Source organism: Panulirus ornatus, chromosome 14 (genome assembly GCF_036320965.1).
Source record: "Panulirus ornatus isolate Po-2019 chromosome 14, ASM3632096v1, whole genome shotgun sequence".
Lineage (NCBI taxonomy): Eukaryota > Metazoa > Arthropoda > Malacostraca > Decapoda > Palinuridae > Panulirus > Panulirus ornatus.
The window spans coordinates 17249598-17262097 of record NC_092237.1 but is presented as its reverse complement, the minus strand read 5'-3'; the positions used below and the strand labels follow the sequence as shown (position 1 = coordinate 17262097).

Genomic DNA, 12500 nt, shown 5'->3' with positions numbered 1-12500 from the left:
GGTTTTACAACACTTTTATTCTGTTGCAGGGAACAGGAGGTCAGGATATGGGATTTCTTGAAAGGCGTAGCTCGGAATGCTGTACAGGGAGCAGTACGAAAGGTTGCAGGCTGTCCCAGTAACAACTCTTAAGCTTGAGATTGAGGTACATTACGACTCGAAAGTGCAAAATGTGTGAAGAAGAGCATCGACCGTACTAACACCCCCCAGTCATTCTACCAGAAAGATAATGCCATCTGTTTTCCAATTCGACCTGTAGGCAAGGTGTATTGTCACATGCTCAAGTGTTATGTAGACAGACGTTAAAGTCATTTTCTCCCGAGTGTTTCATTCATTATTTTGATCTGATTGTGGAGTGGTACATGTTTGGTAGGACTGGAGCCTGGACGTGATGCAGCACCTCCACTTATCTTTCACCGGATGCAGAGGATTCTCCATTTGTGGTATAATTAATAAATCATATAATTAAGCTTTTTCTATTATGATAAAAGGAGGAGGAGGAGTAGGAAGAGGAGGGAAGGAAAAAACATTTCCAGATAGTGTAACGCAAAACAAATATCTATAAAATTGAGGTAAATTACATACTTATAAATTTGTCGAGTGATGAAATTGTATCGAGAGAGAGAGAGTCATAGGACCATTATAACGCGTCGTCGAGGGAAGGCTAGGAACATTATCACACAAGATCAAAGGTCAAAGGGACTGCTTAGGAGCATCTCATGGTAACATTAAAAGGTCAAAGACCCATGTGTGTCCTTAGTAACCTTCAAGACATAATCAGAGAGTCTGCCGGACGCTCTCTGGTTCATCCGTTTGGCTGGAAAGGATGATGTTTATATTCAAACGCCATCAAGTGAGGGAAGACAGATCACAGAGGAGGTGTATATTCCTTACTGCCCCCAGTGGTCCTTGCCTCTCCCTCACTAGCAGGCTGTCTACCACTTCTCTGATGAGCAAGTGGGAGGTATCAGGACAGACGAGTCAAGTCCGGTTTCTATACAGATCCTTCTTACATAACTTTACTGTCACAGTCGTGGACGATGGGTTATCTAGATTATGGGACACTTTCAAATGCCATGGACATCTATAAAAGCCGTCAACATAAAGACCACTCTCTGTATACATCTTTCTTTCAAAGTATTCGCCATTTCCCGCGTTAGCAAGGTAGCGTTAAGAACAGAGGACTGGGCCTCTGAGGGAATATCCTCACCTAGCCCCCTTCTCTGTTCCTTCTTTTGGAAAATCAAGAAAAAAAACAATAGGGGAGGATTTCCAGCCCCCGCTCCCTCCCCTTTTAGTCGCCTTCTAAAGGCCTGTCTACACGAGCGGGCCTGATCGGCGGGTTTGTCCGTTAACGGGCAAGTTCTGGCGGGCCTGCCCGTGAATGTTGTCCACACGACCGAAGTGATGAACAGCCGGGCCTGCCCGACGATGTTGCCAGTAGCGGGTGGAGTGCGGTACGAGAACCATGGTGCCTAGCATTGTCATAAACATGGATTCTTACGATAAAGGTCAATCAATGTGCTTTAGACCAAAAAATTGTTTGGCTCACTAGTTATCCTGGGCTGCCATAGTTAAATGTTCACTGTGCTACTATGCCGTGGGATGTGGGATGAAGGCCCGCTGTGGGTTCACGATATTATCGTGCGTCTGGCAGGGTAGAAACTCCAGCTACCGGGCACCAGCTCAGTGATTTCGCTCGGCGGGCTTTCGGGCAATTTGATCGTTTGCTCGTCAAATATGCCCGTTAACGGGCAAGCCCGCCGATCAGGCCCGCTCGTGTAGACAGGCCTTACGACACGCAGGGAATACGTGGGAAGTATTCTTACTCCCCTAGGGATAGGGAAGAAAGAATACTTCCCACGTATTCCCTGCGTGTCGTAGAAGGCGACTAAAAGGGAAGGGAGCGGGGGCTGGAAATCCTCCCCTCTCGTTTTTTTTTTTTTTTTTTTTTTTTCCAAAAGAAGGAACAGAGAAGAGGGCCAGGTGAGGATATTCCCTCAAAGGCCCAGTCCTCTGTTCTTAACGCTACCTCGCTAAATGGCGAATAGTATGAAAAAAAAAAAAAAAATATATATATATATATATATATATATATATGTATATATATGGCACAATAGCAAACTTTTGAGTTCGTCACTTTATTCATATAGGTTTTCTCTGATGAGAAAAGAACCTCTTAAACGGTAAGAATGTTGAGAATGAAATGAGATTTCTCACGTGTAATCGAGTGTCTGATGTTTGACCTTAGGACACAAGAAATTCTTATCTAGCCAGGAAATAACCCCACCGCGGTAAACTCAGTAACAGCGAATGACAAAAAAAAAAATATTTCCACGTGTCGAATGACAGAGATGAGATCCTCTATACAAAAGTTAGTGAACGAGAAGACCAGTAGAGTGACAAGCTTTGATGCCTTCCTGTTTCAAGATTTAAGGAAGGCAGGCGCGAGGCAGGTTTAGAGTCCTATTGAGTACCATACACGGGCATTATGCAGCCTATTAAGAAAGAATAGGAATGATGTGGGAAAGGTTCAGCAAGAGTAATACTCTGGTAGGTCTTCAATTCAGGGCGCTGTCTTGGGAATATCTAAAAGTAGCGATGTTGATCGTAGTGGTGCTGGCGGTAATGGTGTTGGAGGTAGTGTTGCTGATGATAGTGATGCAGGAGGTAGTGAAGCAGGTGCTAGAGTCTGTGAGAGAAAAGGCAAAGAGAAAAGGCAAAGGTGAGGAAGGCAATTGTGAGAGGATTCAATACCCATAAAGAAATGTGCATCAAGAAAAAGAGAAGAGGACGAGCGAAATTTTCAGGAGACTTCAGTCTCATAATTTGAAGACAGACATAGGTCCCATAGGAGGTATTACTGGAAAATACTCGAGATGCACGTCTCATAATTTGAAGGCACACAATACTTGAGACGCACTCACTCTGCCAGACAGTGGCAGGCTGTGGAACACTGATAACAGGATATGTCAAGTGCATATATCGTGTTTTAGTTAGAGACCACTTGGATGTGGCGTGTATTTTTCAGCTGCCAGGGGTGCACAACAGGATGGTGACATCACTGCTGGTGTGGTGCAGCGAAACGTTTCTGTCCTGGCTTGTTGACCGTGGACAGGATGCTCCTCCTTACAGAAAACTTTTCCCCTGCAGTGGACGTTAGCACAGTGCGTGGTCATACGATTATTTGTGTTTAGCGAAGACAGTTAGGTTGAGGTTCGGACAGCCTGTCGTTATCACGCACTTATGAGCTTTTCTCTTTCACCTCTTGAGAGAGATGTAAACATGGAGGGAGGGAAAAAGATAAATGTACAAGGATAGAGAGAGATACCAAAGCATAATTTGGCAAGAAGCCTTATTAGACTAATAAACGTTCCAGAATGGAAAGAAATGATACAGGTAGAAACTTGGCATATTTGGTTTCAGACATGATAAAGAGACTGGCAGAGAAAGAGGATAAGGAAAACGAGTTGCGAGTTTAGTTAAAAAGCCCTTCTTGTCATTTTCAATAATAAGGAATAATCTTGATTTACTTATTCAGATTTATGTAAACGCGTCACATGATAACTAACTATACGTCCACTGGTAGCTCAACGATGTGCGGCCGTTGCTATATCTGTTTCTTTCCTGCACCGCTAAAACTTAGAATTCTTTTCGTTTTTCTATCTCCGCTGACAGCTCTACCAGGTTTAGCACATTCTCGAGGACTATCACTCTCGTTTGCTCGTCGTTCTTCACGGAGCCAACTACACGAAAAACGAAACTAAGTTATCAGATCTTTTGGTCACCTATCCTCACATGATCTTCTTCCAAGTCCACATCATCGATCTTTCTCCTTCTCCTCACTATCCACATATTGACGTCGACATCCCATCACAGGTCTTCATCACCCTGACCATCCACTTCTGGTCGGCATCCATCTTCATCACCCTGACCATCCACTTTTTCTCGGCATCCCACCACAGGTTTTCATCACCCTGACCATCCACTTCTGGTCGGCATCCTATCTTCTTCACCCTGACCATCCACTTCTGGTCGGCATCCCATCACAGGTCCTCATCACTTCTTCCTCCACTTCTGGCCGAGAGCCCACCTCAGGTCCTCATCACCCTACCACAACCGGTCAACATCCCCGTCACAGGTCCTCATCACACTCCCCTTCGTTCCTGGTCGACAACTCATCACTGACCCCATCAACAAGTCGCCTAAACTCTACAAAAGCATAGATTTCCAATACCCAAATTTTCCCCAACTTTCCCTTTACCTTCTAGGGGATCTATAAACCTGTAAACGATCATAAATGTTCGTTCACTTCAAGTCGGGGGTGGAGGGGATGTGCATGACGACAAGCTGGCCGTTGGTGAACCTCAGACACCACGATCACTCACTAGACTGGCTCTTGGTGAACCCCAGACACCACGATCACTCACTCACCTGATTGGCAGTCGTCTTCCGATCCCGTTCCAGCGGTTGAAAGAAAAACCAACATTAATAAAATCTTTATTATTAATGTTATCAATACTTATTATATCTACATATATAAAAGGGGGGGGGGGCGGCTAAGAAAGACATTCCAAGAAATTCTTAGCGTTAAGTAAGCGTGATGACAGTAGTGACATGACAACTGTGGGTAGGAGAGTGTAGAGTGACTTTTTTGATCGTATTCATTCACAATCCTCAGTGCATTGTTGTGACAAGCAAGTGGTTGAATATCCTGCACGAATACTTATTGCACCACAATAGCTTAGCTCTGTGCGTAGGGCTAAAGTATACAGGTTGGATATATATATAAAGACTTTGAACGGTAACTTGCTCTCCACACTTCATCAGTTGACACTCATGAATCATCCGTATGTATAAAACTTAAAAAACCAACAGAATCTACCACAATCATCTGCATACGATGATTAAGCTCTGGAGTACAAAGGAAATGACGTAGCATATATTTTGACAAGACGTCCCTCTCACGCTTATCGTGATAACCGATACTTCAGATTATACATTTCAAGCTTTAGCATCATAAAGCTGTAAGGCCATCCTCAAAGATGATGCGTCAGCCTTGAGCGCTGCTGCTCATACCCAAGGGGTTAATATTCCATATTTTCCATTTCATATAACGCGGCAAGACAGCTTAAGAGCCTAACCCTTCCAGTGTAATAGATCGAATCAACAGCGTAAATCTCAACCCTCACAGGGCCATACATTACCTCGATATGATTAAGATGTTAATGTCTTTTCTCTCGCACGCTACTGTATCTCTTCAATTCACTACCCCTGAGCCGCTTTAGGGGTGGTTTAGCTGCAGGGTCTCCCGAAGCCTCCGTACTTTGTCGATGCGATTCCTTCGCCGGTCTACTCTTTCTCTTTCTAGTGTATTCGCAGGAGGCCACCTCCGGCAAGTCGGGCCCTTCTATACCGGCTATTCTCTTGAGGATGGCGATACACTCCTGGCTGGTGAAGATGTTTGAGGGAACTACACACACCACGAACTCCTCCGTGGTCATGGAGAGGAATCGAACCAGTGGCAGAAACTCCTCCACTTCCTGACGAAGGCTAAGCCGATCTCCCTCAGAGATGACGTCTTTCCGAAGGTCATCCTCCGCTTTCCCCTTCAGCTTCTGGCAACCCCTGTGTAATAGGTAAAACATAAGTAAAGGCCTTTCAAACAGCTTTTGTTATCATCAAAACCCAGGACCCCTTTTTGGGGTTCTCACAGCTTCAAGTCTGTGCGCCATGCAGGAGCAGAGAAACGACGGACTAGATTAGAGCGAGAAGGTCTTTGGCGAGACTGTACTTCGTTCTATCCATCGGCAGTGATACAGTCCAAGTACTTACTCACTCGCAGCGTGAAGTCCAGTGACCACCTCTCAGGTGTACTGATAATGAAAACCTTCGTACATGTCTCCTAACTTCAAAAGCACAAATTACCAAAATTCAATCATAGGTAAACATTACTTCACCCTTAGAAATCATCTATTACAGGTATACATTCACTCAACTGACAAGGCAAGGACCAAAGGAAGGCCTTGTAATACCACAATGCATATATCTTTATGTGGAACCTTAGGAAATGGGAAGAAGCTAGTGATAATAAGGGGGACGATTGTATTTCAACGTGTTTAAATTTCAACCCCATCTATGGATGCGAAACTTTGTTGAACAACAAACGCAATTTTTAGGCACTTTTTAAAAAGTAAACATAGAAAAAGAATGGGAGTTGTGAAAGTGGGGGATGCGATAATCACAATGATGGTAGAACTTATACAAGAAATGCAGAAAGATTAAGAAGCGAATGGGGATCTCGAAGTTCTGTGACAACACAAGAAATCAGAAACATATTACTCCTTGTGGAGGAGTATATATAAAAGTTAACAGATAACAAACGAAGGATATCTATAAACTTTACAAGATACAATGCCAAAAAATTGCCGTCTGTCAAGTGTTTGTCAAAGTCTATTCGTGAACGCATCTCCGGCATCTACAACCTAACCACGTACAAAAACACGACATCTCGCAACCTATTCATCTAACAGATTTAACTAAATCAAGCAACGGCCACTTCCCCTCCTCCCACAAGCCCAGACATACCCAACTCTGAAACTAAATACACTCTCTCGAGAAATCACTAGTCCATTAAACTCGAAACCTATCCAACCCACATTGCCACTCCGTCCTACACACCACAACAACCTGCTGGTCGACTCTCACCCATCAGAGAGAGCTCGTCATTCTGTCTATGACAGACTCCTGGAAGCAACAGGCAGATGATGATAATGATGATGCAGGATACCAGAGATCCATCAGCCTCCCAAACACGTAAAGATGCGAGTACAACAATGACAAGAGAGTGATTGGACGGCGGTTGTTATGGAATGGATAGACAAATGGCCGAGCCCGAAGCTGCAGATTCATACAAGGTTAACATGATCATGACGAGATCTACCGATGACAATGATTCAAACTCTTTCTAGGGTCATGGAACAAGCAGCTTAAGTGCCAGCCCCCCCACCCCAGTTCAAGATCAAACTTTCACCCAACAGAGGACCGAGCTCATCAATATACTTCCAGCAATCTAGGCCTTTTGAGCAGCAGTAATATTGATACTCGCTTGAACCGAGAGGCAACGAAACAGCAGAAGCATAAAGTAAACAAAATACTCAAATTACATTCTTTACGCACAAAATATAAAGGCGCTACACACAGTACCTGGACAAGGTCATCGCAGCACACACAGCTGAATAAAGGCACCACACACACAACAGCTGGATAAGGGCGCCACACGCAACTATATAAGGACGCCACACACACAACTATACAAGGGTAACCCACGTAACTGAATAGGGGTAAAACACACAACAACTGGATAAGGACACCACACACTTCCATATGATTATGGACCAAACACAACTTTATGGTCACTACACACACGAACCACTCACCAATTGATTATGGCCTGAAAGACGATCGTTTCTGAGGAAGGGGTTAGGCTGTGGTGCTGCAGCAGAGACCTGAGAGCCGGCCGACTGAGTTTGACAATGTCAGGGGAGGAGAGCACCCGGTCCGTCATCAGCAGCACCTGACACAGAGAACGTGATCATCAGGGATATAATTAGCCTTCAGCGTGGCACAGCGTTATGGCTGGGGTTTTGTATTGGCTCATGTGTAGCACAGAGAAGAGGGGCGAGAGCAAGAAAGAGAAGAGGGAAACGAAAAGGAAAAATTGAATTAACTGAAAAGACAAGAGAAGCTATTAGGTGAATTGGCGTGAAAATGAGAATAATAGAACACAAAAGTAAGAGAAATGTGAAAGATAAAAGAGACATTCAGAGATGAATAGAAAAATGCAAATCATCCTGTTCATGCAGAAGTATTAGTGATCAAACAAGGCCACCAAGATTATTGTTGGTAATTACAATGAAAAATTAATTGTAGTAGGTAATTGGGGATCACCGATGGCTCAGTTTCCAGACCAGATGTCAGGATGGGTCGTGTGTGTCGTCAGCTGTCTGTTGTGGTCAATCCAGGATTGTCAGATGGTCTCTGTGGGTTATCAAAGGTCATGGCAATGACCAAGACTCTAAGTCAACTCGACAAGTCATAAAGTGTCACAGTCATCTGGTATCATAGTGTTAAGAGAAGGCAAAGAAAAAAAAATGGATTTCCAGATCAGTCTCAAGAATGACCAAGTATCTTCAAAGAAAAAAAAAATGATAGGGGTTGTCACTTGGTGTACGAACGAGGGACTCACTCTCTCGCATTTCTCGAGAATTTCTTCATCCTCGACCAACACAGCCACGTCATAGATGGAGGAAAAATTCAGTGGGGTCACATCAGCCTGGAGTTGCTGGAAAGATAATTCTATTCTAGAATTATGGATAAAAACAAGGCGATTGCGAATATAATTCTTGCGAGAAACAAACTATGGGAAAGCAACATTATATTTTATTTCTTAGATTCATCTTGAATACGAAAATAGTAATTGATAATAAAGATCCGATTGAAAGGATCCTGGCAAGAGCAACTGAAACATTACGTAAAGTAAGATATGCGAGCCAGACATCGAGTTGGAGGCTACAGAGCTATACTTAAGGAGATGCAATACCAGAGTACTCAGTGACGACAGAAAGGCAGTCAAGAGGTTGGTTGGTAAGGATGTAAAGCAGTATATTTAATAGAAGGGTTAGTTGACGAATGGAATAAGCAAGGAGGAAACGGTGATGCCAGCAATATACAAAGGTTCGATAGGCTACTTGATGATATATAGACAATTTAAGAGGACAAGGGATTCCCACGAGTGGTGAGCTTTCCCTCCCACATGACCCACAGCTACACACATGACCAACCCTAACGTTACCTGGGAGCACAAGTGGTAAAGTGAACACATATGGTACTTGTGAGCCAGCCGGAACACCTGCTCCCGGATATGCGCGCCAGGGACGTCGCAACCATCGCAGTACAGGTAGTCGAGTATCCACTCGAAGGCCGCTGGTGGGTCTTCTGGTAGCGAGAGGACATTGTCCACTGCCATGGAGCCATACAGCATTACGTCGAACACCGGAGAACTGACGGCCAACACTATTCTGTGAGCCTGCAAGTGGGATGTAGGGTAAGAGAGCATACATTTATTTTGATCTTCCCCTCGTCCCGCGTCCTTAAGGACAAACACAGAAGCATTGAATAATAATAATTGTAGGACTCTGCTTATTATCATAACAGTTGAGACTCTGGGGAACTGACGTACGTCGTTGATACGAAATACACCTGAGGGATACCACGCGAGCCACACGCCCGCCTTACATCATGCCTCACTGCTATGGCTGTGAAAATGATGGGAGACTCAACTAGAGCGTTGCCTACCTGTCAAAAGCTGCTGAGGTCTGACCCTACAAGTGTAGCGGCTTAACACTCGCCCACTGTCGCCTCCGTCGCAACAGAAGAGTTTGGAATTGCGAAAAGTACCTTCAAATCACCAAATACAACGATCCATCTCGCAAAACAAGTTTACGAAGTTTGGGAAGCCACAGCCACACATCTCTACCCCTCTGAAGACCCACTCCATCACTTAAACCATTCACTGGCATCAACCATGTGTCTTACATTTTTTCACGGATTCTTCTCAGTAAAGCTCGTCTATGTGTATCTAGTGCAAGAGAATATCAACAATTTAGTACTACGAGAACCCTCCACACGCCGAGAACCTAATATAACATCTTTATAATCAATATCTATTGGAGAAAAGCAAGACTTTCTGAAATCAAACATGCAAGCCTAAGATAATAAAGATTTCTAGATTTCGCGTTTTTAAGAGATACTCTGGGTTCTCCAGCCTGTCAACCATCCTATCACACCATCACGTAAGCAAATAAACTTTCACTAGGACACCGCATCTCTATCTCACGCGATATCTTTTACGAATCGTCTGTTTTGCTCAGCCAAATCATACATGCCCTACAGACAATGCACGAAGGCATCCATACAAAGAGAAACCTTTTACATCAAAATCACTTTTACTAGAAGTTAATAGACCTAAAATGACAAAGCCTATCGGGCAAAGGCACACAGGCAAACAAGCCTAGTCGTGTTCCATCCCACCTCGTGTTAGGAAGAACACAAGAAACACAATGTCATGAAACACATATTCACGCGGGCTTGCTGACATCTCTATGGGAGGTATCAGACACATCTGACTGGCAAACTACAACTGACATGACTAACCAATGGAAGTACAAAGAAATTCATGCACTATAGCAGGAGCTGACCCCTTCCCTTGATCAAGTGTCCCTTCTCTTCCTCTCTCTAACATTTATAAACATGAAAGGTTTTACTTGAACTGTTCAAACAACGGGCGCCCCGGGACCAGCCACGTTTACCAATATGATACGCTCACCTTGAGTTCGACATCGTGGCCAGGGAAGGTTATGGTGATGTCTGACCGGAAGCCTGACCGACGTAGGAAGCTCAGACGTTCGAGTGACGAGCCAGCACAACACCCGCGGCCGTGATGGAGCGACCCGCAACTCACCGATGACAGACTCCGACTTCGATGTTTCGGTATCTTCGTCGGGGTAGGAGTCATTCCTCCTCTCCCTCCTCCTTTTACGTCCGAGCTGTAACTCGACATCACTGAAATGTACGAAAACATTAGGATTGTAACAGCGAGAACATCAAAGGTCATCTTGACTACGCCCTCACTTTTACAGCACACTATTACCTTCAACCGCACCGCTGATCATTGACGTAACCTTTATTGTTGTTCAGGTCAAAGGCTATCGTCGCACCGTGTCCGCAGCACCACTGTAGGTCAGGTCAAACTCCTCGGTTTTGTGAGAGTTTAACTAGCCTATACGTGTCGGGTAAAGCTCAACTCTACTAAACCAGGGTTAAGGCGACGATTGTCGGAAGAGACAAACAGAATCAACATTAGATTCCTACGAACGTAAACATAAAGGAAGTTATGAAGCAAGTATAAAAAGCAATTTTTCAACCAGTCTTTTAAGTAAACTTTACGATGTTTAGCCCTAAAACTGCTTTAGCTGGAATCTTTAGCTACCAAGCTGTGTGAACAAAAATCGGCAAGCTTTAGGTGTACGTCATCATTTAGCGATAATAGCAGTGAGCCTCTGCATCATCAATAGCAGCTTAATGATTAGATATGGTGTGAATTCAATTCTAACACTTCGATTTTCTTCATTACACGTTTGAAATTAAGAGAGCAGGCATTACGCAGAGGGATGCATACAAATACAGAGAGCAACAAACCACTTGGGTCTTTCCGATGATGCTTTTGAGAGCACAGATCACAACGGGACACTAGCGCGGAGAAAACTTTCTAACAGAGGAAATGCAAATGAAGTGACTTGAGGCCTTGTATAGCCTACTTAAAGTATCGCTGGTTTTACTTTCAATTACTCGTGTTGGCAGTTCCACACGTAAACGATCCTGTCAAAGGAAAGTAATTACTTTCCCTCATTCGAAGCAAAGCAATTATGGTCAATATGTTAGCAATTATGGTCAATAAACTGAGAAACATCGTAGTATATACAGCAAACTGTCGAGAATATTGTCCAAAACAAAATCTTGTGATCAAGGAATTCTTTGTGGGCTGTGGGTCGCAGAGAGAGGAACATTGGTGGTTTATACAACTCATACGCTCGACTTTGTTTACGAAAAAGAAGTGATGTTTGCTAAATGAATATTGTTAACCTGAAATCATTCCCGCGACACTACCGAATCTCAAGATATTTTCTTCGACAAGACCACAAACTCTGAACAGTATGATCGCGTTTCTTTCTTCATGAGCCAAACAAATAATCATTTACTTATGAGCAAAATTACAGAGGAAAAGTTGTTTGAAATAACAACAAACAAAAGGTTCATCTAACGAATACGTCAGCGGAAATTAAAAGTAACTTATGCTTGGCAATAGTTTGGTCAATATTTCCAGTTGATTGATCATTATTGATATGTTAGTTAATATATTTTCATTTTCATCGGTTAGTTACCACTTTAGTTGGCCACACAGCGAAACTTGGCTTTGGATAATGGGCGACTTTGTCCTGCAATGGGACTGTTGTAGTCAGAGAACAATAGAACCAGTGGAGCGTAATTCAACTAATCATATTTCGTGTTACGATACTCAAAACGTGATTGTGGTGAGGGACATGAATATCAATGATAATGTAGGGATAATCAATGATAATATAGGGATAATCAATGATGATGTAGGGATAATCACTGATAATTTCGGGAGAAACAAACTGCATCATCAATACTTTACCTTCTTTTCCAAATAGCTTGAATAAAATGATGATTGTGATCGACATCTGCAGCTCACAGCAGGGTATAGTTTACGTTCTTGTAGACGGGAATGCAATCCATTAACTGACCCTGTGACATCATACACTAAACGATGGTATATATCTATACAACGTCATTGAAACTTAAGATTAAAAGTCAACAGAACGTATGGAAACCTAACTTACTCAAGTGGCCGAGATTTA

General features: G+C 43.4%; 2 protein-coding genes across 2 annotated transcripts in view; one reads left to right on the top strand and one right to left on the bottom strand.

Moving 5' to 3' along the window:
- LOC139753335 (uncharacterized) overlaps nucleotides 1–745 on the top strand; it is an 8659-nt gene extending 7914 nt beyond the window's left edge. Inside the window, exon 7 of the mRNA XM_071669686.1 lies at nucleotides 30–745. Within this exon, the coding sequence (XP_071525787.1) occupies nucleotides 30–132 (103 nt within the window). The 3' untranslated portion in view covers nucleotides 133–745. The remainder of the gene's footprint in view (nucleotides 1–29) is intronic.
- A 3742-nt stretch (nucleotides 746–4487) lies between these two features.
- Nucleotides 4488–12500, bottom strand: part of LOC139753334 (BTB/POZ domain-containing protein 6-like) — an 8774-nt gene continuing 761 nt past the window's right edge. The window contains exons 2-6 of the mRNA XM_071669684.1: nucleotides 10388–10623; nucleotides 8855–9088; nucleotides 8249–8344; nucleotides 7440–7576; nucleotides 4488–5628 (exon numbers count right to left, since the gene is read on the bottom strand). Of these exons, the coding sequence (XP_071525785.1) occupies nucleotides 5226–5628; nucleotides 7440–7576; nucleotides 8249–8344; nucleotides 8855–9088; nucleotides 10388–10623 (1106 nt within the window). The 3' untranslated portion in view covers nucleotides 4488–5225. The remainder of the gene's footprint in view (nucleotides 5629–7439; nucleotides 7577–8248; nucleotides 8345–8854; nucleotides 9089–10387; nucleotides 10624–12500) is intronic.